The 25,301-nt window shown below is 45.5% G+C and overlaps 3 protein-coding genes across 4 annotated transcripts in view; 2 read left to right on the top strand and 1 right to left on the bottom strand.

The window, feature by feature from the left end:
• Nucleotides 1-696: 696 nt before the first annotated feature.
• On the bottom strand, nt 697-4,184 carry cbt (Kruppel like transcription factor cabut). The gene is made up of 2 exons (XM_001356394.4): nt 3,795-4,184; nt 697-2,491 (listed from the first exon to the last, which is right to left on the bottom strand). Exons 1-2 carry the CDS (start codon nt 3,870-3,872, stop codon nt 1,211-1,213), a joined length of 1,359 nt encoding a protein of 452 aa, XP_001356430.4. The 5' UTR covers nt 3,873-4,184; the 3' UTR covers nt 697-1,210.
• A 7,275-nt stretch (nt 4,185-11,459) lies between these two features.
• On the top strand, nt 11,460-14,418 carry LOC6902809 (protein arginine N-methyltransferase 8-B-like). Its single transcript, XM_002132510.3, has 2 exons — nt 11,460-13,295; nt 13,349-14,418. Exons 1-2 carry the CDS (start codon nt 12,907-12,909, stop codon nt 13,980-13,982), a joined length of 1,023 nt encoding a protein of 340 aa, XP_002132546.2. The 5' UTR covers nt 11,460-12,906; the 3' UTR covers nt 13,983-14,418.
• A 2,850-nt stretch (nt 14,419-17,268) lies between these two features.
• Nucleotides 17,269-25,301, top strand: part of ush (Zinc finger protein ush) — a 76,198-nt gene continuing 68,165 nt past the window's right edge. For both annotated transcript variants that reach the window (XM_033379536.1, XM_033379535.1), the window contains exon 1: nt 17,269-18,350. In XM_033379536.1, the coding sequence (XP_033235427.1) occupies nt 18,308-18,350 (43 nt within the window). In that variant the 5' untranslated portion in view covers nt 17,269-18,307. The remainder of the gene's footprint in view (nt 18,351-25,301) is intronic.

The raw sequence follows: 25,301 nt of genomic DNA, 5'->3' as shown, positions 1-25,301 counted from the left end.
CCTAGCTGGAAACTTTTACCAACATTTATTTAACGAATGAGATGAGTCTGCGACAGGTTCTCTTCAAAGTTTAGACACAAAGAATGGAATCAAAGAATCCTTTGATATTCCATTAATTTTCTTTCCAAAGCACTGATTTTTTAGCTTTTTTAAAATGGTAATAATAGCGTCTGGAATGAAAATAGGACTCCTAGTACTACTTCACATGTTTCACAGAGAACGATCTTTCTTTACCGAGTCCTGTAGATATGGACGTTCAATATATGTCGGAAATTAAATCTCCAAACTATCCATATTTTGATTTGATTCACTTGACCCACTATATTCTACAGAAAGAACTTTATCTATCTCCTGAATCTCTAATTGCTGCTGTAAACAGTCTTGAATCCTAGTAATAAACCGACTACCATCCATTCACTGGATCTGATATTTTCCATAAATCATAGAAATAATTTAAACATAACTATTTTTCATATCCATTTGCTTTATAAAAAAGCCTTAATGCATTTGCAAATCTATCGAAATTTAGTGCCAGATATCCTGATGTCCCACTGGTTTTTATTGATGTGCTTCCTTCCCGCCCATGAAGAAAATACTCGAACTTGAAATTATTTTGGAAAATATATATATTTTCGTTTTGTTTTGAGATTTGGTCCGTGTGGGGGATCCATTATGATTTTGTTGTTTCTGTTGTTCTTTTCCACATTTAGCAATAAATACAATTGTTGTGTTGTGTAAGATTAGGAGAATTAAGAGTACGAGCGATAACTACAATATGTTACAATAGAAAATAGTTAATAGTTAAGAAAACTTAAATATCACAGATGTTGCCGCTAAATATACGCGTATATGTGTATAAAGACGCACTAGGTATAATCAGAATTAGAATCAGAAGATTGCTAAACTAAGATGTGCTCTGTGCCCTTGGAAAGAAAGAAGTGGCGCCTCCGCTTCTTCGCCACTGATCATTGGAACGGATCGCGTGTGATCCAGAACCAGATCGAAGCGTAGCAAAGGTTACTGAATATTAATTTGATATATGCACAAAACGATGACAAGATCTAGCTCTTAATCTATCTCTTAAGACTACACCCCCAGCTGGGCTCCACTCTCGCTCTATCTTAGTCCTTCTGCTCTCCAGCTGGTGGGTGATACTGTGTTGTGGGATGAGATTGGTTTGGCGTTCCTCCTGCTCTCTGCTGGTCCTCCTCTATCGCTGCGCCTGCAGCAGAGTTCCCACTCCGCTGAAACTAAAGCCGCTCGACTGCTGCTGCAGTCGCAGCAGATCCTGGGCACTGTACACCTGAAGCGTGGCTGGCGAGGATTGCGTGACTGGCAGCGATGTTTGTACTGAGCTGGAGACGGCCGCCGCTGGGGCAATGGCTCTCAGGTGCAGCGTGGGGTCGCAGAGGGCGGCCACGGCTGCAGATGATGCGGAGGCCACAGAGACGTTGCGGTTGACGCCGTTGGCCTTGTCCTTGTTGTGACGCTTCACGTGCTTGGATAGGTGATCGCTGCGCATGAATTTCTTCTGGCAGACGCCGCACTGGAACTTCTTCTCGCCGGTGTGGGTGCGTTTGTGACGGGAGAGTTCGTCGGAGCGGGAGAAACGCTTGTCGCAGTTCTCCCACTTGCAGACGAAGGGACGCTCGCCAGTGTGGACGCGCTGATGGGCCTTCAGGTGGCTGCTCTTGAAGTAGTTCTTGCCGCAATCCGGGAAGGTGCATTCGTAGATGCGGCTCCGGGTGGCCGCTGCCTGGGCGGCAGTAATGCGCTGATGTTTCTCGGCCGGCGATTCCTGAGAGCTGGGTGGCGGACATGGGTTTGGGCACTGTTGGGCGGCCACTGTGCTGAGCAGAAGCAGCTGGGATGCACAGGCGATTGATGGAGAGGTTGGTGGGGCGATAAGGATGCTGCTGGAGGGAGGCACAAAGGCAATGGGTTCCGTTTTCTCTGTTTGCGGCTCTTCCGCTGGCTCAGGAGTTGGAGCTGGAGCTGGGGCTTGGACAGGTGCTGGTGGCTGGGGCAAAGCCACCTCAGCGGCCCGCTTGCGGTTCATCTTGAACTTGAGATTGCGCCACACATTTGCCTCGGGGTAGTCATCCTCCATAGCGGGACTGACTGTGCTGCTTGTCGCGGTAGTGCAGGAGGAGCTGCAGCTGGAGCTGGAGCTGTTATCATCCTGGGAGGAGGAGACGGCGCCCGAGCTGTTGACCCGCATGATGACACTGACGCGTTTGGGCTCATCATCGCTCTTGGACTCCTCCTCTTCCTCGGGCTTTTGTTGGTCGGGCGGCGGTGTCATGGTCATCGCAGGCTGTTCCAGACGTGGCTTCTTGCTGGGCACTTCATCCATTTCTGGGGCCTCATCCTCAGTGTCCGAGGGATTCGGTGTGATGATGCCGCCACCATTCTTCTGGCTCTTCTGGGCCACCAGTTTTAGCTTGGCCTTTAGCAGATTCTCGTTAACCTGTTGCTCGTCCTTGGCCACCTGAAGAGATAGAGAGAGGAAAGAGTGATGATTAGTAGGGGTTTAACAACCTGATCCCGGAGTGCATTCACATTCACGTCGTCCACGTTCACTTTTCCTCCAGACCGGACAATACCGCAGGGCTCTGACCCACAATGACAGTCGAAATATTGTTGCTAATTACGCAGCCATCACGCAAGGCCGTTCACCGTTAACCTTAACCTGTCAGCGGTGGGTGGGGTGTAGGTTCATTGCACTCATTTTGGCCAAGAAGGTTGATATATAAGTGTTTATTTTTTGGCGGTTTATCCACTTTTTGTTTGAGAGACTGCCGTATGCCAACGGTTCAATGAAATTTGAATTGCCCGCCCAAAAGCAGGCAATGGAGAAGTGCAGCCACACTAATGACTACAGCTATGACGTGCTGCAGGTGGGCCGCAAGTGGTGGGTGCGAGGGGGAGCGCTATATAAACGTCGTTGAAATCTTTTTATGGGCTCGGCACGTTGCTTTCCATTGTGTGTGTGAGTGCGTGACTCTGTTTGTTTGCCAGATAAATGAAAGGGGTGAGGGGGAGAGTGGGGCAGTATAAGCAATGTGACATATTTTTATGAGACCGGGGCTTGGCTGTGGCCCTGTGTTTGCCTAGCCTCTCTCTCCTCTTCTTCTTCTTCATAGTAGTATTTTCCTTGCCGTTCCGTCTAATTGGCGAACTCACCTTCGCATGCTCGTTCCCTCTCACACACAAACGAAAGCAAGCTCTCTCAAGCACAAGACTCTCCCAAATATGTCAAACAGAAGGTAAGGCGTGAGCGCATAGCAAAACATAATTGGAGGCCGTTATTTTCAGCTGCTTTACCTTCTATTTGATATGCCTTGCTTGCCCTCTCTTTGGACTAACTATGTGTGTGTGCGCTCCTCTCTCGGCGACGACGAGACTGTATGCTGGTGTGCTAGGGGTCCAATGTTCATCCCCCGCTACACTCCGCCCGTTGTTTCTTTCCCATAAGCCTGAGCATGCGGTGTTCACGTGAACGCGTGCTGGCTGCGTGATCTGGCCTAGCCATGGGTGGAAAAGAGATGGGACACTTTTGTTTTTAGAAACGCGACAAGTGGAAGCGAGACCGTAAGAACGTCTGCTCCCATGGCCCCCCTGCGTGACTGTGGCCTGGGAGGAATGGGAGGAAAAATGTGCGGGAATTTCTGTTGAGGCCCAGGGTCCGGGATGCATTTGGCTCTAATCAATTTCACTATTTCACTAATCACAATCGCATTGTAGGTCAAACACACTCACTCCCCCGTGAGTCACACTCCCGATTTACTTACATTTTCCAATTTATTTTCCCTGAGGGGGGGCGTTGCTGGCGGCGATGGCAGCAGCAGGGTATCCATATTCATATCCATTTCTTTGTGGTTTAGTCTTGCACTTTGCACTCTCTTTGCGATGCACTTTTCTCTTTCACTCTACCCTGGTCTTGCTAGCCGGGTGTAGGAGTTAAATGTCTGTCTGTCTCTTTCTCTTATCACTTGTTTAATCTTTTATTTCTGCTCCGAGATTTTGCACAACTTTGTAACTGTTTCTTTTTTTAAACTCTTCAATGGACTGCGCTTTTCGGCCAGGCCGTGTGGAGCGGTAGCGGGAGCTAAGCGAACCGTTGCGTTCAGAATTCAAAAGACGAATGAAACAACATTCAGTCAGCGGGCTCCCAACAGAGCTCCCTCTGCTGCCGCGTCGCGGTCGCTGCTACTCTGTGCTGTGTGTGTTTGTGTGTGCCTGAGTGTGTGCGAGGGAAGCGCCGACGTAATCACTTGTAAGTGGGTAGACATGAAGGTGTGTGTCGGGGGGAGGGCAAAAATCGTCATCGTCGTTTCGTGAGTGGAGCAACCAGTGCAATGAAACCGAATCGAATGGAACCTCGGGAACCCGGACAGCGGTCGGACAACAGCAGCCATCAGGCAGCGGCAACGTGGGCAGCAAAACGCCACTTTTCTTCTCTGCTCTGCGGATGAGACCCCCGACTGACATTCTGAAAAGGTCAGGTCTCTTGTGCTCGCTGCCTTCTCATTCCCTCCTCTACATAAATACATACATATGTATGTATGTATGTATGTATGAATGTATGCTTTGAAATGGAAGATCTCTTAAGCGGAGCAGCGGCCACCACGTAACCAACGCATGGACGGACGTCATCAGCTGTTTACTTGAGACTTGTTTTTCGATGGTCGGATGGTTTAAGGAGGGGAACCGTCAGAAGATTCCATTCCATTTGGTGGGGGGCCCCGCCCCTGTCTATTCATAGGCTGTCCATGCACAAGCCGCGTGCACAGCACAGCACACATTCGCACAAACAAACTTGTGGAGCTCACACAGACACACCCCAAAGCCATGACTGGGAGTCGGGCCGCCGCCAAAAGCTGACGCTGACGCAGTTGTTGCTACGGAAGTTCGTGATTAATCGAAAAAAAAAAACAGGCTCGAACGCGGTCGAGACGGGGTCTTAGCCATTGAAACGCAATGGCAGACGCGCCTGGCATCCGATTAGACAGATCTCGGCCTCGTCGAATATATTTGCATGGGCATTATAGCCAAAGTCAGACTTTGGTGTCTGGAAAGTCTCGAGTGGGGAGGGAGGCAAGGCGCAAGATTTCATTAATGGACGAAACACAAAGAGATAGCGAACGGTAGAATGAGAGACAGTATTGGGAGATCAACAGTTGAGCGAATCGTCAGCGTTGCCAGCTGCTATGTAAATGTTAGGACATATCATGAAATTTAATATGAGTCACTGTGTAGTGGAAATGTAAATAATCAAGTGGACAAGTAAGCTGTAACCCAAACTGGCCACATAAACAATTTAGTTTATGTATCAAATATATACATTAAGTAAATCTAACACAGTGGCCTGGCAACGCTGTGTGTTCGCCTGTACAAGTTTTCAAAGCAAAAAGGGGCTCGTACACCGAACACACACAAAGAGAACCAGAGTGGAGAGAGAGAGAGCGCGCCAGCAGAACAGCTGTGACTATTATAATGTGGCGTTGGTTGGCTCTCTTGCGCAACAACAACACAACTAGCAAGGCATGCCACAGAGGGTATCAAGTGTATGCTAGATTCAGTAAGTACACTTACTGGCCTGGTTCCAAAGCATGTGTTGGTCATTCCCAAATAGAAGTGATATTTTTTATTCGTCGTGTATCCGATTAGTAGTACAGAATTTGCTTTCTTGATACAATTACTCCTTAAATGGACTAACTTCGAATCGTTTTATTCATCTGAACACCAAGAAATTAAGCAATAGTAGACGAAAACGTAAAAAACTGAACACATCGATAATTACTGTGGTTCTATTATTGAAGATTCACTGGAGAAGGTATCAACTAGTCGACCCTTTGCGAATATAACCTTCTTACTGGCTGAGCATGTTTGCCTCTGGGTCTGTGGCTCTGTGTGTGTGTGCGTCAGTGTCTGGGACGGTATCACGCGTTGACCTCATGGTGTTCACGTGAACATTTGTTGATACTTTGGTAGGCGTTCGTTCGCTGTGATGGAATGAGAGGGACGGAGAGAGCGAGAAAGAGAGGCTAGCAGTCTGTGGCGTGCTTTTATCATGGAAGTGTGTGCGTATGTGTGTGGGTGTTATTGGAAATGGAATTCGTGTGTAAATTTGCGCGGAACTGAAGCGCAGTCTCATGGCATGATGGCCTCCACTCTCTCGAATGTGGGCGTGTAAATGGGACGATGTACCGTTACACCCGCTCGTCCCCTTGGAAGTGCACTGCATCGCTCATTTGGAATGAAATAACTGCGTCGCAGTTGGAGGCCGCCTTAGCCTTACCTACCCCCTTCGCATGCCATTAGGGAAATCTCTGTAATTTAATCATCGTCAAGAGGTGGGTTGTTCATACAAAAGTATCTAAATTTAGACAGAAAAACTCTGCCGGACACTCGGTCCCCGGGGGCCAGGTTCAAGTTCAGCTTCCTTGACATGCATCTGGAGTGGAGGCCGCCCACGCCTACGCACACACAGATACGCCCACCCACCTATCCCGATCCGAATCCAAATCCGGACTCGGAGAACACGTGCCCACGCACATTCTCAGTTGCACGTAGGCCGCCCCATACCCCACGCCCAGCGGAAGGCAGGCCGACCTTAGAAAGAGAAACGATAGTGGGCGAGAGAGCCCTTTTTGGAGGGAGAGAAAGAACTTGCGCATTGACGCAGTAGCGTTACGTAGCGTCTGGTGACGTCACATAGACTACTCTTTTGCTCCTGTTGCGCGTCAAAGGTCAAACGTAAGAAGCTTCGTCGGCCGACAATGACGTTGGCGTTCCGGCACTGTACTCTCTCCGGGTTCAAGGCCTCTCTCTCTCTGCCACGATATGGATTATTAACGAGGAATTTCAAGCAAAAGCACAATCACTAGCCCGGCCATGGCCATGTGTCTCTTTTCTCAATCGCCGGACATTCGGAGGAGGCGTTGCTCGAGCGTCAATCACAGGTGGAGCCGCCTGACGTCAGACGCCCGGTCGTACAGTCCAACAGTCGAATCATGCAGCCAGCGAGTGAGCCGTACATAAAACATGAGTAAAGCATCTATAATTCGGCACGGCAACAACGTGAAAATCGTCAACAGACGAGGCCCATTTTCCACTTCCCATATCCCCAAGTTTTTCTCCCTTGCCAGATTTTGCAATTCACTTTTGGCAAACATTTTCCTGATGTTTTCCTTGGCCATCGCCCGAATGGGAAGGGGACTGGGTAAAACCCAGAAAAAAAACTTGTCTCTGATCTCCCTCTAAGCACACGCGCTATCCTCAAAAGTCTCCATGACGTCATGTGACTCGTGACCAAGCAACTCCATCAAGAAAGCCGAAGACCTTACCTTTTCTTCTTCGTGCCCCTCCCCAATACAATTGTCATCTTCGGCTTCTTTTTTGTTGAATGTTTACGGATCCCAGGTGGCAGATTCATAGAATAAATCGAAACCTATTGGAAATAAATAAGAGGCGACTTAGCAATCGAGCGGAAATATCGAAAGCGATCAGTTTTCACTCCGTATCTGCACGGCTCACCTTCTTTAGGAATCGCCTATTGCTATTCTGTTAACCGCTGCTGAAATCAGTAGTATACGGGAATTAGTATATATTAAGGTGTACAAATAAATATAACAGCTTCTAAATCACTTACCTCTAAGAATATTTCATCAGTAAACGGAATTCTGGCATACTTTCTTGAAGAATGTGACCATTATCTATTGAAGAATTTATTCCTTTAAACGATAGCTGATGGTTTCGCCGATCTAATTAGATATCCAGGTCTGTAGAACCTCTCTTGGGGTGTATAGCAGATTCTTTTCAGGTTCCATCATGTGGTTCTAATGCGATACCGTATGCGATGCGTTCTGCTCTCTGCCTACGTGCCGGAGAACGCGTTTCCATAGAAATCGTAACGCCATCGCAAAACCCGGAATAGAGCGCGGGACATATGTATCCAAATCTTTAGTAGAAGGCAGAGAGGTAAACAGAATCCGAGGCGTGCTGTAAACAATGAGACCAAAGGGCCAGGGCGGCCTTCAATTGGGGATTGCGGTGTTCCCCCAATGGAAATTTACGATGATGTGAAGGTTTTCCCCCATCCACAGTCGAATGGTTTTTGTTTTGAGCGCTCTCGTTTCTCGTTCTGGCCGCTCGAGGGGGCCGACCTTGGCCCAGTTCCTTCCCTTGCCAAATGTTCCATCTGAACTTGAAAGTTGTTGTCCGTGGCACAACGGGATGGGATGTGTATGGTATGGGATGGAAGAAGGTTTCCCTGTCCCTGAACCGGTTCAGGTGAATGGGCGTTAATGGGACAGTTGCCTCGGGCATATCGGGGCTCAGTTCATCTTCATCATCATCGTCATCCAGCACAATGGGAATCAACAAACAACATCATCAATAAGTGGAAAATACGAGTGTATATATGGCACACACAGAAATAAATCTAGAATAAGCAGCACCTCCACCGTGGGGGCAGGCAGGGGAGGGCGCAGAGCAAGCGCCGCCGCTGTAGATAGACCCGTTTTTTGTATGCCGACATCGACGTAGATTCCGATTCCGATTCCGATTCTGATGTTGACGAGGTCGCTGGGCCTCTGATTGGGGGCACGTGAAGTCAACGTGAACACCCGCCTCGAAGAGAGCGCGAATAAAACTGCGCTATTCATAATACGATTTTCGCTACGGCGAACATATCCCCCGGACAGCTGTCCGTCCGTTCGCACGAGCAGAGGCCACTCAATTTTGGACCCCAACCCTACTGAGAGGCGGCAAGGGGCAGACCCTGATAAGCAGAGCCGCCGATTCCCCAGCTGGACGCCGCATGGCCAATCTATCAGTCTGTCCGTTGGTCAGTCACAACATGAGCGAGAGGCGTGGCTCTTATCAGTTGCGGTTACTCTTATCGCCACCCCACTCAACCGCCTCCACCAACGGCCGACCCCCGGGCATGGAGTCAGTACGCCGCTTCCCATGCGCCGTCAGTGGCGAGGTTTATCAATCCGCGGTGCATGTTGGGGGGCTGGACCGGGCGTCCGGGTCCGGCTATGACTTTGGGAATGCAGGTGTTCGTTCGTTCGTTCGTTCGTGTGGTGGTTCGTCATTCATGCGGGGGTAATCTTTTCATGGCTGATCTTGGGGGTGGGTGGAAATTTGTGAATGAATCGCTGGTGTAGTTTTCGCTTTTAGATGGGGTTATCTGTAGAGATTTCTCATTCAGTTTGATTAAAGCTTCCTGTGTGCTGAAACGAAGCTCTGACCTCGGGCGACATTATTGAAAGTCAGACTTTTCTGTTTATGAGTCATATTTATACGTAAAAGATCCACAAGCGATCGGTTTCCAGATACTTACGATTAGGTACAGTTCCAACAAAACGTATCTCACAGAACAGTTATCATTTGGCTTATCATTTTTTGTGGGCATAAATTTACCTATTTATCTCTCCCTAAAGATGGAACCTTTGCGCGTTATACTCGTAAATACGTGTTCGTACAGTCGCAACAAAACTGTACCAGAGTATATTCTCCTTCTAGATTCATTCCTTTAGGTAACGGACCTCTTTTTTCTCTACTCTACTATTTTCTACATTAAATTACCATATATTTTTAACGAATACCAACAAAATGTAACTTTTCTTTTCCTTGTTAGGTACAGTCGTCGCAAGCAAAACCATGAAAAAAATCCCCCTTTCTTTGATATTTTTAAGAGCTCTAACCATATCTCAGTATCCGGTCTTCCCACAATTCTTCTATCTCTAAGAGAACTTATATTGTTTTTTCTTCATAAAACACACAAATAATACAAAAATTTTCCTTGATCTTTTCATGTTATGGAATAGCACTAAGGTCAAACAATTCCCGGAGATCTTTGTAGATACATTTTAATTTATTAAAAAATATTATGCAATCCCCAAATGTAAATACGAGTATCTCTTTCTCTATATCTATATCTGTTTATCCTACCTAACATATTTATTTATCGAACTCATTGACAGCCATTGGCTGCGTGCACAGAGTCGAACAATCGGTGGCAAATCCGGGGCATGGCATGCTGTTTATCTAACGTACTCCCAAACGGGGCGGGTCTGTGGTCTGTTATGGTCTAGTCTGTCCCATGACGTAGCCAGACCTTGTTTATGGGGCGTTGGTTTTTGCGCTTGTTTTGGTTCCTTCGATTCAGGCGGAACGGCGGGGGTATGATTGCGATTAATGCCCTTGAGGGGTACGTAAACCCTATGCAGAGCTGGGCCATAGCCTCTCCGCTGTGTGTGTCACAATGGAAACAGCCCAAGTGGGCAGCGCTCTCTCTTTGATTCTTCCTCTTTCCTTTCTGCAAATCATTCTTCATGTTTTTGTTGACAGTGTGGCCGCTGTTTGCCCAAGTGGGCGCGTTTGTTGTACTTGAAGGACGGAAGAGAGGGGCCCACAGCTGAGGGCAGTCGCAGTCTGAAGTCTTATCGCCAACCGATTACACTGGAAGAGCCACGGCCACGCAATGTGTGAATGGTCTAGCAGTGCACTCTCTAAATTCTTCGCATTGCATCATACATGCATGACCTGAGATTAGGGGCTGCTAACCTGCTTGTGGCTTACACTTATCTGAGAAGTATAGCCCTGCATTAAAGGAACAGCCTCTTCTCCGGAAATTGGTCAATCTTCCACTGAAATCTTGAGATATTTCACTCCTCAACCCTCTCTCTCTATTCGTTGCAGTTCATCATACATGTATGATGATGGCGCTGCCAACCTGCTTTCTGCTCTTTAGCTTTCTTTAAGAAATTTCTTGGAACTGTTTTGCCCACTCTCCTACCCTTCGATCAGGTCGTGGACATGACCGGGTGGCGTGCTCAATGATTTTCAGTATTTAGCACATTTTTAGCTGCCTGCTCAGCGGCCTCTTCTTCCACCGATTGTTTGCTTTTGATGGCTAATCGAAGCACGAGCGCAACAAAAATTGAGGTTTTTTGTTGTTGTTGCCTCATTTTGCCTTTGCCCACATTTGATTTATTTTTAGCCACTCGCGACGCGTTTCAAATAATCAAAAGTCGGAGGGACTATGTATATAGATATGGCAGCAGAAGGAGGAGGACCAAAGACCAAATAATTAACATATTTTTGCAAATTATTGATCGTGTGTGCTGGGGCCATAAATCCGATGATTGGAGACTCGAGATCCCGAGATCCCGAGATCCCGAGATATCTGAGATCAAAACATTTAAACGGGGCATGAATTAAATTTAATTTTTTTATTCATTTTAATGTTTTTATTTTGTTCATCATACATCTGAGGGTTTTTGCACTTTAGCAAGGACAACGACGGAAGTGAACATCAGTTGTGCGTTGCATTTAAGGTCAACGCGTAAAAATTCAGAAAACGTTGAACCAAAAAACATTGAAGAGAAGTGTAGAAGCGAAGTGAAGGGGAAACAGCGAGTCGTTTCATTGGATGAGTGCAAAATGTAAAGCAGGCCGGTCAGATCAGCAAACAATACAAACAAGTAGAGGAACGGCATGCTAGTCGGATCATACGACCATGGGAATACCCGCTAAACAGCCTCTAAATCAGCCTCTAACAATGCTAGTGAAAGATATAGGGATACGCTTAAAGGGGACTCCATTTTCAGTGCTAGGAATAGCTAAATCTATTCCCAAGGATTAATTGATAATAGATTTTACAGTAACTTTAGCTTTTATTTTTAGGTGTTTTGTACAGTTACGCCCTTTGCCTAGAGATGACACATCTTCACTTGTATCTTCCTGCGATTTGTACCGATTAACTTGTACAAATTTCGATTAATTGGTCAGGGGTATCGTTGCATATAATATCTTATTTATATCTTATAGCCCATGGATCTGTTATTTATCGAGTGTTCCGCCAGAGCAAAACAATATACCCTTGAACTCCCCTCCCGCATTCCGTGGTACAACAACATCTACATACATAGATCTCTCAACACTTGAACAGCTATAAAAGCGAATCTTGGGCGAGTTTGAACTTTGGAATGATGTCATTTGAGTCACTCTCCCTCTCTCTTGCTCTTTGAATCACCTATCGCTTCATGCGTAAGGCGAATGATCGCACAATCCCCTCCAACGTTACTGACTGAGTGATCGATCGCTCTGTGCAGAAGCAGAAGTTGAAGGTGAAGGTGAAGGTGACCCTGGCACACGTGAACCGCAAATTGCGCTCAAAGTTCGCCCCCAAAATCCGCATCCGCCAACCAGTTCCACGCTGTGTGAAGTACCGAAATCTCCAAGCCAATTTCCATGGTACTTGTAGCGGTAATCGCCATACGACATCGCCAACAATTTCATCATCCTCCTCTTTTGTCCGGTCAACTTCGGGTGAATTCGCTATAAATAGACGCGGCGAATGGGAATTCATTGCGAGATAAGAACACCGAGGGGCCGAGTCAATGGAAAGTGGAGCGCTATGGCAGGCAGGGGAAGTCCCCCGAAGTTCTATGAAAGGGAGAGCTTAAATATAGGAAACTCCCATCCTCTGAAACTATGATAAGAGTAGAGTCTTCTGTGTGCATAACATTGTTAAAGTAGAGCTTAATATAAGAAAAAAGCATAGATTCTAGACAATTTGAAAATATCTCGAAGGAATGCTACTGGGAAGCATCTTGGCAATTGGTGACTTTTGAAATGGCCCTCTGAATCCATCAATGGTTAGCGTCAAGGACCTGTAGAATACAAATATGCTGTTCCTTTTTGGTTTTCGGAGCATATTTTCGGGAAAAGAACTCTGCAGATCCTAACCCTATTTGAAAACCCGTTTGAAATTCAAACGCAGTACCGGAATCGCCCCATCCGGCAGCACTGCGACTTTTGATCGTGTTGGTTATCGATAGAAGGACAGAGCGTCTGAAGTCTGTGTTTACATTTGAAGAGTTAAAAATGGAAGAAGAGAACAGCGACGAGCAGTTTTTGGAGAAGTTTTCCAAAATGTCCTTCTCGTACAATGCGTTCAGGGACTTCATTAACCACCAGGAGGTGATTATCCAGGACGATGTGGTGATGACGGCCTTTTGCGATGCGATTCGGCATGCACACATCTTCGAAGGCGCCACAGTGCTCGAGGTGGACTGCGGCAGTGCCCTGTTTTCGATGTTGGTGGCCAAGCAAGGAGCCGCCCGGGTGTTTGCCGTGGACTCTGGCAATGCGGCGCAGGTGGCGCGCCAGTTGGTGCGCGAGAACGGCCTGGACAGCGTGATTGAGGTGATTCAGGGCGACATTCGGACACTGAAGCTTCCCCCAGTCGATGTCATAGTATCCAAGTGGATGGGGTAAGTCCTAGTCTACACCACACACTCGATTCTTATTGTACTGCCTCCTGCAGGGCCTGTCTGTTGTATAGCTCGGCTTTGGATCGGGTCATCTATGCGCGCGACAAGTGGCTCAAGCCCAACGGATGCATCTTTCCCGACACGGCCAGGCTCTATCTCTCGGTGGCCGAGGACAGGAATACGGAACAGCCCAGGCATTTCTGGTCGCGCTTTTACGGCTTTAATATGTCCCATGCGGCAGGCATTGTCCAGCAGCTACCGAAAGTGGGTTGCGTGCTGGCACGCCAGATACTCGCCAAACCGCAGGAGATATGGAAAATGGATCTGCGTACCATCAAGAGCGACCAACTGAGCTTCAAAGTGCCCTTTCAACTGCTCGTGCAGCGTCAGGAGATCATCGATCTGTTTGTCGTGCACTTTGACTTTAGCTTCTCGGGCGGCACCGATGAGAAGGTGGTGTCCACCAGTCCCTGGGCTCCGAGCACCCACTGGCAGCAGACTCTCTTCCACATCGATCAGCATCTACCCATATGCAGAGGCGAAAAATTCTCGGGCAACTTTGCCGTTTCTCGTGGGGCCAACTACCTGGACTTTGACATCGAGTGGGGCTTCCGCAACAAGCTGGTAAAGATTAAGGAACACAAGCAAATCTTTCGCTTGGGTGGCGGCTGCAAGGACAAGCGATAGCCCAAGGATGGGGCTGCATGATGACTGAGAGACTGCCATTGAATGGAAAGTAATATAAGTTTTATTTTAAGCGTAAAATACTAGCCTGCGAGGAGTGCTTGAGATTTTTTTTGCCGAAGGAAGGCGGCACCTTTTTTTTTTTGAGTATATATGTACATAAGTATATAAATATAAGTATATCTCTGTAGATTATTTGTTTGCCCAAGAGAGCTTCTACTGTATTTGATCTGTACTGTATCCCCATCCCAGGGTCACTCGTCATTACATATACGCCTCATCGGACGAACCTACCGCAATGGCGGCCCCAAGAGCCAAAAAAAGCCCAAGTACCAATTAGCAGGGGTCTAAACAGAGAGCGGCCCGAAGAGAGCGAAAGGCTAAGAACGAGTGCGGGGGTAAAGAGAGAGAGAAGAGAGAATTCTATTGCTGCTATAAATACACCCCTTCGATGGACAGCGCATCAGTGGAGGAGAAAGGGGGGCATGGACTTTGATCGACTGCAGCAAGCAGCGAATTTTTTGTGGGCGGTGGCACTCTACGTCTCCGTCTCCGTCTGCGTCTGCGTCTCTGTCTGCGTCAGCGCCGGCGTCAACGCCGTTGCCATAACGGCACAAGAGATTTTTGTGGGCAAGTGCAGGCCGCAGCAACAAAAAAAAGCAGCAACAAAGAAGCGTAGCGTTTTATAAAAATAAATGAATAATTTTATCTGCTTTTCTTGGCTTTTGGGCAGTACGGACTACCGCTTATGCGCCAGACTTGGCGAATTTCATCAGCTGTTTTAATTTATGCAAGGAGCCCCCAAAAATCTGAGATCAGATGAGGTGTGTGCGTGCGTGTGTGTGTGTGTGTGTGTGTGGATTGGAGAAAGGTATGCTCCAGGGGAGTGTAAGGCAGAATATACACCTTTCCAACGAACCATCCCCGAGAGAGAGAGAGAGAATCAATCAGAGAAGAGTCTCCCACTCAAAATTAAGAGAGGTCGCCGCCTGCCAGGGCTGCAGGCGCGCACAGTGGATCGTGTGGATCATTGCACCCACAGCCACAGCGACAGCCACAGCCACAACCCGCAAGGTAACTGCACCTTGGGTCAATGATATGCGGCGCAGGCAGCGCTTCCACCCGCCAAAAAATCCCTCAAATATTCGGTTATATTTTGTGTGTGTTTTCGTTTTCGTTTATTTTTTTGCAGCGGCTGCTGTCATTTCCATTTCCATTTTCAGTCACCGGGCATGGCCTTGCCGGCAGAAGTTGCTTGACCTGGAAGTTGCTTATGCCCCCCGCCCCACCCCTCGCTGGTTCCGTTGTTGCCTCGTTTCGCCTTGCCTCCAGCGCGGAGTGTAATGCACTATGATTACAGAGGGAGGCCGATTCGGTCACACACAGATACAGATACAGCTACAGATATGTATCTTTTTTTCGGTGAGCTTTTGTTTTCTTAAGTCAATGAAACAGCAGGGTATCTAGAGCGGCTTGTGACCCACGGGGACACCTAGGATGTACTATATATAGCCGTAGAATAAAGTGTGTGAAATGCGGTTCATATAATTATTTAAAATTTTGGGATCTCTCTGGAACCATAGCCGTCTTTATACCATTTACGACCAAAAAAGGTATCCTACATGTTGTATATGTCTTTTTTATAGAGCATGTTGCATAAGTTGGATCCACTAATATCGGTTGACTATATCATAAGGGAAATATCTTAAAAAAACAAGTTTCTGTGGGAGAAACTCTTTTGTTTGTGAAGATAAATCAACCAAACTTTGTCAAATTTGGTAACATGTATGAATAAATAACTTAACCGAAAATCTTCAAAATCGGTGGACTATATCATATATCTGGCATAGAAACCTTGGTTCAAAAAACCAGTTGCTGTGGGAGAAACGTTTTTGTTTGTAGAGATAATACAATCAAACGTTCACATTTGGTTTTGTTTATTTTTTTACATAACTCACAAAGATTTGATCAAAATCGGACGACTATATCATATAGCTGCCATAGGAACAGTGGACTAAAAAATATGTCTTTGTGGAAAAAAACGGTAGACTATCTTCTATACCCGTCATAGGGTATGTGGTTGCAAGAGTATTAATCGTAAAAGCTACATTCCCTTCCCCCAAGGTGCTCGAACGAATAACCTTCCGTTTTTTTGGTTTTAACCTGTTTTTAGTGATTCTTTTATTTATAGGTTTGTTGGGCGATTGCCGAAAATGCATTCAGCACAGAGAGCGATGATCAGGGATTGCCGAAAAAGTCATCAGAAGGCAGCAGGCAGGCAGCGAGTGGGGGTTTAATGAACGCAGCGAAGGTCAACGGTGCGTATACTTCATTAGCGATTAATGAAACGGAGGGAGGAATGGGAGCGGTGTTGGCCGCAAAAGGACAGAAGAGCAGGGAGACCACAAATGACCCAAGGGTGAACGGCTAATCGACTTGGCCATATGTTAGCGTGGATTATGCTCTGCTCTAACTGGTTTTTGGTTTTCTTTTCCGATATTTATGGCCATGCATCCCATTTGCATAGAACGAACCACCCCCATTCCTCGCCATTTTTCAGGACTCTGAGCGGCCAACAGGAAGCATTTCATTTCCGTTGCTGTCGCAATTTTTTAAATCTATGAGCGTCCAATGCAAAGCAGTCGGTAATAAAAAAAGGTGGAATTGCCATTAAAATACGGGCAATAGGTGCAAATTACAAGACAAAAAGGTAAAGCGACAGAAAAAAATTAGACAGAAACCGAAAATGCGGAAGTGCAGCTAACAAAATGGTTGGACAGGAAATGAAATTCTGTCAGTGAAAGAAAAATACTTATTATTTATATACAATAAATATGTTGGTGGGGGTCTTATTCTTAAAAGACACATTTTGTGAAAGAAAATTGAATTTAAATTCGAATTAGGCGCCTATTGGCTAGCGCCATCTATAAGGCAGCCTAAAAGTATGCTCAGCTGTTTGAAAAAGCTGACAACTTGCTATAAAGCGCTAGGCAATTGCTCATATATGCGTTTGAGGGATTCTGTTAGTCCTAACGCGTCACCTGCCAGCAGTTGGAGCCAAAAAGAAAGAAAAGCTAAAAATAAACGAATTATAAAGAAATTAGGCAATTTAATGTTCCCAAAGTGAACAGCTATAATGTTGCAGGTTATAGTCAACTATTAATTCAACTAATTTGAGTGATTAATAAACAAAAAGTGCATGAAACAGCAGATGAAGAAGAGCGTAAGCCACAAGCAGCCGAATTTGTAGATTTGTTATTTAAATAATATTAAACAAATTGAAAACGAACAATGGAATTGCCTTAAGCGCATCTTTCCGGCTTCCATCCTACAGTTAATTGTGCCCAAAACAACAGTAAATTGCAGCACAGTGGTTGTGCAAGGCGTGCGAGTGTGAGAGGGGAGTGAGGTGGTGTTAGTGCCTTGTCTTCCTCCCCGGGGGAAAACGTGCGTAAATGTTTCGGCGTTTTTGTTTTGATTCTTATCATGCTGCGAAGCAGACGGCAAAGCGCACGAGGCAGTGAAAAATAAAGTAAAAACAAAATGAAAATCCGAGAGAAAATGAGAAATGCGCGCGCATACGGTGCTCTCTCGCTCTCCATGTGGCGCTCTCTGTGGCCACCGGTTTTTCTGCTTTGTGCGAGCTTTCGTCGATTTTGGAGCGAAGCAGCAGCCCCAACGCGTTTGGCGACGCCAACCTGCTTACAGTTTTAGTTGGGAGCTTGCACTGCTCGGACGTTCAAAAGCCCACAAGCCACGCCCCCACCGACAAGGCACTGGCAAAACACGCGACAAGGCAGCAACAATTGCAAATTACTGTAAAGCCCGATCATCATTCACATTAATTATTGGGTGATAATATCCCCATTGCATTCCGTTTCGTTTCAAGCCACCTATTCTGTTCAATTGCATTCCATTCCCTTACGTTACGTTACGCGATCTGTGCGCGCCCGCGCGTTTTTTGTCGCCCGCCAACCGCGTCGATCGTTAAAAATTCATTAGAGCTTATTAATCGCTCGAAGCCATAGAAATAATCGCAATAATTATAAATTATTGATACTTGCGAGTGCCCGTGCCCCGTGCCCCCCTCACCCCAACAAGTGTGTGAATTCTTTCCTCTCGCCTCTCGCTGTGCGTCAGTGTGTGCGTGTGTGTTCCGGTGCAGTCCCGTTCCCATCCATTCATCCGATCGCCGACTGCCGACCGCCGACCGCCGGTAAATGTCCACGGAAAAGGAAACGAAACGGATCTGATGCAGACGTTGCCGCCGCAGTAGCCGCTCCGCTCCGCACGCCCGCCGTTGGACCCCCCGCCGCCGTCCGCATACAATGTCACGACGCAAACAATCAAACCCGAAGCCGTTGAATAAAGGTAGGAGATTTCCTTCAGTCTTCCTGCCCTACTCTTTCAATTCCCGCGATGAGCGATGGGCTTGGGTTCTCCCACCCATGACCCATTCCAGAATGTTTTTGCATGGTCAGCAGATCTCTCGGTTCTTTCTCATGTGCTCCCCTCATGTGAACATGTGAAAGAACAAACAATGAGGGGGGGTGCAAAAGAAAGAAAGAGAGAAATTATGCCAAGACAAAAAAAAGGCGTGAAGCGAATATAGATTTCCCTGTAATACCAAGCAGAAAATGCCCAAAAACAGTCTGCTTTGTGTTAAAGATCGGAATAACTTGCTTATTGGAATATCTTATTTTTATTGCATTTATTAGACGATCAAGGCTGTTTTTGGCCTATAGATCAGCTCTCTAATTGTAGATTTAAGAGCACATATGCCCAGGGGCGTGATCCCCAGCCAAGGCCTGTTACATGCATACAACCAATAGACCCTTTGTGCACCCTACGACCACCATGGCATTATCTCTAGAGAGTGAATGGCAAACTATGCCACAAGAAAACGACAAGAAAAAGCGCATAAAAGTGAATTCAACTTTTGTCTCTGTTTCTGTTTCTGTATTTTATTTAAATGAAATTTCTTTGTCAACCCGTTATCGATATCGATACTTGTCGTACGTGCTGGACGGACAGACTTGGCTCTGGGGTAGAGACCGCTGGAGAGATTGGGGCTTGGGGTTTGGCGCTTGGCGAGTATTAACTAATTACATTTCGCTGTTGTTGCTTGTTACTTTGTTGTTTTGCCATTTGATATTTATTTATGGCCCCGAACCGTTTGACATCCGATGAATGCATTTCGAAATCGAAATCGATAAAACGTGCCCCGGACCTGTGACACTGGACACCTCCGCCGCGGCCCCCTCCCCGTCTCGAAATCACCTTAGAGTTCACCTCTGCCCCGCCCCCCCCCCCCCCCACCCCCCGTAGCCACCCACTCCCTCCCACTCTTTCCGCTCTTTATCCATTTGCCATTTTGGACTCCTTATCGTTGCTCGTTGGCCGTTGCCGTTGCTGCCGCTCCAAGCACGTTTCTCGGCTCGGTGACTCTGCCACTGCCACTGCCACTGCTCATGGCTCTGCCTGGTGGCCCAACCCAAGCACAACCCACAAATGATATCACAACGAGCGTCTCATGAAAGTGGAACTTATACTTGGAACTATCCAAGAACAGTTCCAGTGGTTTCATCGAGAGGTTTGATACTCTCGAAGACAAAGAGGATGATCATTTTGGGGGAAACATCCTTCACTTAGGAGAGTACGAGAGTTATGATAAAAGAGTACTGGATTCTATCAAGCGATGGTCGCGAATCTATCGATCTTTTCAGTAATCGAATGCCGTAGAAGTCAAAGGAGGCTCTATAAAGTTCCATATGGAAGAATCAATATATATTTTATATATTTTAAGGATCTGTAAGGAATTGTATACGAATTTCCTTTAGATGTGACTGAAAATACCATAGTCCATAGAGATCTATATATCTAAGTATAGAAATTATAGAATATCTCTTCATAAGAGATATTTGTATGAGATATATCTATGCGGAACCATTTTCGACTATAAGACATCCAATATTCGGCTTATTATCAAAACAACTCGCATATTAAGACCCACAAAATGAGAAAAATCTTTCCGAACAAATTTGAAAAAAACAAAAACATATCAATCCGCCTCGATAAAAACCTTCCGATCAGTTTTTGTCTGCATTCTCTATAAATTCCATATGGATTTTCTCTCTTGAATTCTCTCCGTTCATTAGTCCTTCTGTTAGAGAGCTCCCTCTAAAGCTCCGCTTCTCAGATTCTATCAACTCTTTTTTGTATAGGGTACCGGCTAGAATGGATAACAAAAAACTTCACGACTTGCGTTCCGATAAATTAGGGCATTTATCTGTGCAGCTGTTGGCTGTTGGCTGTGGCTGTTGTTGCTGTTGTTGTGGCACCTGCACTATCAGTGGGTTATCCCTGAGCCAACTCTACGGCTCTCTCTCTCCCGACACTCCCGTCTCCTCTGCCTCCCTCTGCCCCCCTCGTAGCCCCCTCCCAGCTATTCTGCTTTGCATATTTATCTCTTGCACACACTTGCCTCGCTTCTATCGCCTGCTGCTGCCTCCACGAGTACTTGTGTGCCCCGCGCATGGTTTTCTATAGCGAAAAGTGGGGTCTCAGCGTGAGGGGGGGGAGGATGGTGGAACTCAAAGCGCAACTCGATAAACTTTTATCACAATTGCAATACCAACAACAACAGAAACAACACCAAAAAAAAAGAAACAACACAAAACAGCATTTTGCGTTGCCTTTGTTGAGGGCTTTTCGAAGTTGCTTTTACATAAGCTTCAATAACTGACATTTCTATCGGAATGCCTGAGTCGTCGCAGTCGCAGTCGTTATCGTAGACCCGCTTTAGGTATCGCGATGACAACCAACGCCTGTGGGTTCCCCTATTTTTTGAATACCCTATCAAAGGGGCTGTTCTAGAAGAAAGGGGAGGCTCTTTTAGATTGATTTATGTATAATGTGAATGAAAACACTTGGAGAGCTTACATATGTGACTAGGGAGAAGGTAATGAATGTCTAATGAAGAGATTGAGTTTGTAAACTGAATGGAGAGAGTGTGCTCTCCATCAGAAGATCCATATTTATTCTTACCATTGTAGATCGGTTATAAAAATACATACATCGTAAGATATAGAACTCTTTCAACTGGGTTTTGTTAAAAGAACTCTCTAGATAATGTAAAAGTTGGGTACATGGAGCCAAAGTCTTGTATTCTGCATTCTCAAAGATATAAAATCTTACGTTTCTCCAAGACCCAAAATTGTAAGAAAAAGTGAAAGGGAATAAGATCTTGTAGTAGCGATCCTTAGTTGCAGAAAATACATATTTTTGTCGATCAATTTATTGTTTTCTTTCAATGAATCATAAAATATGTTTTTCTTTGGTGCATTAAATTAATTTAATTACTCTTACGAGTATAATTTACAGTCTCTGTTCTATAGATGATAACGGAATAATTGCTTCAGTATTGATGATTATTACTGACAGATTTCTCCGTAAATTGGATATTATCTGTATCAGTAAGAGTTTCGCTCTGTATCTTAAAGTCACGTACAATTAATAGGAATCCAGCGGCCTTCTTGATGATTGAAGTTGCATAAATTGGTTATCAATTGAATAAACAATTTTATAAGCAGAGAAAAAAACATCAGTAAAAACAACATTTCATAAGAAAAGTTTCATATCTGTGGGATTGAGTCATTTTAGATAATAAATTTAATGCATAAAATAACAAAATTAATCCCAAATTATATATAATTGAAATGGATCAAAGCATTTCCTAATACTAAAATAATGATTAAAATAAATTTGAAATATGGTTTAAGGCTAGACGAATATATCTATTCTATTCATCAATGGATTATAAATTCTTTATTTATCTTTATACATTTTTTATTTTATTTTATTCATTTATCCATCTATATTTTTATCCAATGAAATTTTAATTTTATGCATTTATCCATATACTTTTATCCATTGAAAAAATCGAATCAGAAGACTCTTAAGTGTATTCCCATCGTCCCTTTCCTGCCTCTTCCTTTTGTATCTTCCACCTGCCTTTTGGCCATCGTCTCTCTCTCTCTCTCCTTTTCTAGCTTTCGACCCTGGGGGAGTGCACTCCCCCTCCCCTGTTGCTCCCGTTGCGCGCATAGATAAACACTTTTTTGTTTCGGTTTGTTGTTTTTTATAAATTTTTAATTACGCTTATCACTAATTTTATGTTAATTGCCAGCTGTTGCCAGGTTGTTCTCCCAGCACCAAAAGACACCTGAGAGAACCCATCGGAGGCCCCCAATCGTCATGCGGGTGACAATTTTGGCCAGCAGACACAAGTCCGCAAGGCGTCTCCAAGCGGGCACTGGCTGTCCGCCTCGCCTCGCTTCGGTTCGGTTCGGTTCGCTACGCTTCATTCTGTGTTTGGGGCTGGGGCTGGCGCTGGGGCGCTGGGGCTCTGGGGCTCTGGGGGTCCCTCTCGCTCATATCTGGAATCGGCAGCGGGTACGTGTCATGAGGTTTGGATGAGGTTCGCTTTGGCTTCGCTTTGGAGATAAGAGAAGCTCTGGCTCTATGGCTCTGTGGCTCTAACTGCGTTTTGCAATTGCAGTTTGCAGTTTGCTGCAGAATGATAAAGCCACGGCGAGGGGTCTTGGCTCTGCTCTCAGGTTGCTGCAAGCCAAATCCAATGCCCAAGGCCTTCCCTGCCCCGCCCTTCCCCCTGCCACTGCCTCTCTAATTTCCACTCTCTCTGGCTCTGGCTCTGGCCACTGCTCTGCTGTCCATTTCAATTGGCAAAGATAATCTCGAGCTTTGGCCATTTTGACATTGTATTTTAATAATTGCGATAAGCTTTTCCCCCCCTCTTTTCCCCCTCTTTCTCTATCTCTCTCTCTCTCTGTTACTCTCTTTGTTTCTCTGCCTCTGCCTCTGTTTTGTTGATTTGCTTTGGTGCATTGGAATCGCGTACCAGGAAATATCAGCAGATAAAAAACACCAGCACCAACACCAACACCAACACCAACAACAACAACAGCAATGACACCACCACCAACAAAAGTACATCACAAAAACAACAACACGAAAGAAAGAAACCAAAGCGCGCTTTGGGAGTAACGACGCTTATGATACCCTTGCCAAACGATCGCTTCGAAACGAAAAAAGATATTAGATTTCCACACAATTTTGATAAGCTTGGAAAAAACTTGGAACTTGGAGCTAAAGTTCATTGGGAACAGGTCGAGTTTCTACACAAAGGTCGATCGTTTCTATAAGAGATACCACAATATCTTTCATTCTGGCACCTGTATCAGCACACGGAAATGCATCACAGTCTTTGATTGGAAATATAGTTAGAGTTAGATATCATATCCTATAGGTAATAGCCAGAAAAACATTACGATTATTTCTGAGGACACTCTCTCTGCACTATCATCAGGCTATCCTTCGCTCAAGATGCTCTCTTTCGAGGACCATCCGTTTGTGGTGCAGAACCTAAGACTTTGGTTGTCTCTTTCTAGCGCTGAGCGTCAAGGGAGAGTGGGATGGTCCTCTCCACAGCGGAAGACGTCACCTTATTATTAAACTCACCTTGCTTCCCCCCTTTCAATAGGGTATCCAAATACATAATAATATTTTTAACAAGCATTACAAATTACAAAATGTTTTTTTTTTTAAATTTGTACTTTTTTGTTGTTGTTGGAGAGTATATGTCATCGATGTTGTTGCTTTTGTATTTATTATCGTTGTTTTTGGCCAGCAGAACATTTGCATATCAAGTGGCAAACGATTCATGGGGGGGGGGGGGGGAGGTACGGTAGGGGGGAGGAGGAGGAGGAGGTACGACTTAGTCAGCGAACAAAACTCTTGATTCTTGATATATTTATTGCATTTTGCATTTAAATTTGTTTGTGCTTTGGGTTTCGTTTTCTTATCGCCAGAAAAGAGAACCTTAAAAGGTTCCGAAAAACAAAAGGGAAATACTCGTGCGAATTTAAATGATCTCATAAAGAGGGAGCAAAGGGGGATCATAAGGAAGGGGAATTCAGGGGAAATATTGAAGAGATCTTTCGGGTTTTGTTTAGAATTATAGGGAATATATGAAATAGTTCTTTCGGCAAACGTTTGATGCCAGTTTCAAGGTATTAAAGCGCCGAATTTTGTAGATCTATATTTAATTAACATTTATCTGCTAACTATGGATTTAAGTATTAGCATTAATGTGAATTATGAGGAATTATTATAAGGAATAATTTTGAGGACATTCATTCAAGTTTGGTCCTACAAGTTCTTTATAGCTATGGGATCTTTAGACTAGATCTCCCTGGGACCCACCATTCATCATCCAGGTATTCATGTGTAATGAGGCTTACGTTTATTTTTCTACAGAGATAAAATGCATTCCATTGATCCATAAATCATGCAGATATTCTTCCTCTTATAAGCTCTTCCTTAAAGTTCCTTTCAGTAAAGATCTTAAGGTTAAAGTTCCTTTAAGAGCAGGGGAGGAGGTTGTATTCTCAGATAAGATCTGGTGGCTGTTGCTTTTGCTGTTCCCATCGGCCTCTATCAATCTTCTATACTCAATCTATTCCCAATCTCTAGTCTCTCTCTTAATATTTTTCAAGGTCTGCACTTTGACAGGCAATGGCCACCAGCAGCAGCAGCAGCAGCAGCGGCAGATAATCAGCAGAAGACAGCAAAGACTTCTCTTACATATAGAATATACATATGTACAGGCATATACATATGTATATATGTATATACTTTGAAGATTTGCGGGGTCTAATGCCCCAAAGGGGCATTGGGGGCATCCAGGGCTTAATCAGAGATTGCAGATGCAGAAGCGACAACAGGCGACGAGGCAGCCAGTCGGCCAGCCAGACAGCCAGCATTCAGCGAAGAGAAGAGGCACACCGAGAAAGGAGGATCGAAGGAGGGCAGCAGGCAGCAGGCAGGAGGCATCGATGGATCGCTGGGGATGGATGGATGTGGTCAGAGACCGCAGAGTTCTGTTGGTCAATTAAACGAATGCTGGATGGAGCTGCTGCCCAGATCGCTGGGAATAGATAATAGAAACCATGGCATGAACTTTATTTCGAGATAAGAGCCACTCCCCCGGACATCCCGCCGCCTCTACTCCTCCTCTCTCATTCCTCCCCGATTGATAATGAATTTGAGCAGAAAAGAGAGGAAGAGAGAGAGAACTGAAGAGAGAAACTAATTAAGTGGGTGGAAGAGTGCAGAAGGAAGGCCCGGGCCTCAACGATGATAATCTCGGGAGACCGTTTCCCCCTGCTTTGAAATTGAAAATCAACTGTGAAATCTCAAGTAGAAATCTATCTGTGGATTGGAACGTAGCCCTCTCTCGCT

This window comes from Drosophila pseudoobscura, chromosome 4 (assembly GCF_009870125.1).
Source record: "Drosophila pseudoobscura strain MV-25-SWS-2005 chromosome 4, UCI_Dpse_MV25, whole genome shotgun sequence".
NCBI classification, from domain to species: domain Eukaryota; kingdom Metazoa; phylum Arthropoda; class Insecta; order Diptera; family Drosophilidae; genus Drosophila; species Drosophila pseudoobscura.
The sequence above is the reverse complement of the archived record's forward strand: the minus strand, read 5'-3'. Positions and strand labels throughout refer to the sequence as shown.

Coding starts and splice junctions, on each gene's coding strand:
- LOC6902809 (XM_002132510.3), top strand. CDS start 12,907: ATGGAAGAAGAGAACAGCGACGAGCAGTTTTTGGAGAAGTTTTCCAAA. Junction 13,296..13,348: donor ATAGTATCCAAGTGGATGGG/GTAAGTCCTAGT, acceptor TGCCTCCTGCAG/GGCCTGTCTGTTGTATAGCT.
- cbt (XM_001356394.4), bottom strand. CDS start 3,872: ATGGATATGAATATGGATACCCTGCTGCTGCCATCGCCGCCAGCAACG. Junction 2,492..3,794: donor GGGAAAATAAATTGGAAAAT/GTAAGTAAATCG, acceptor CTATCTCTTCAG/GTGGCCAAGGACGAGCAACA.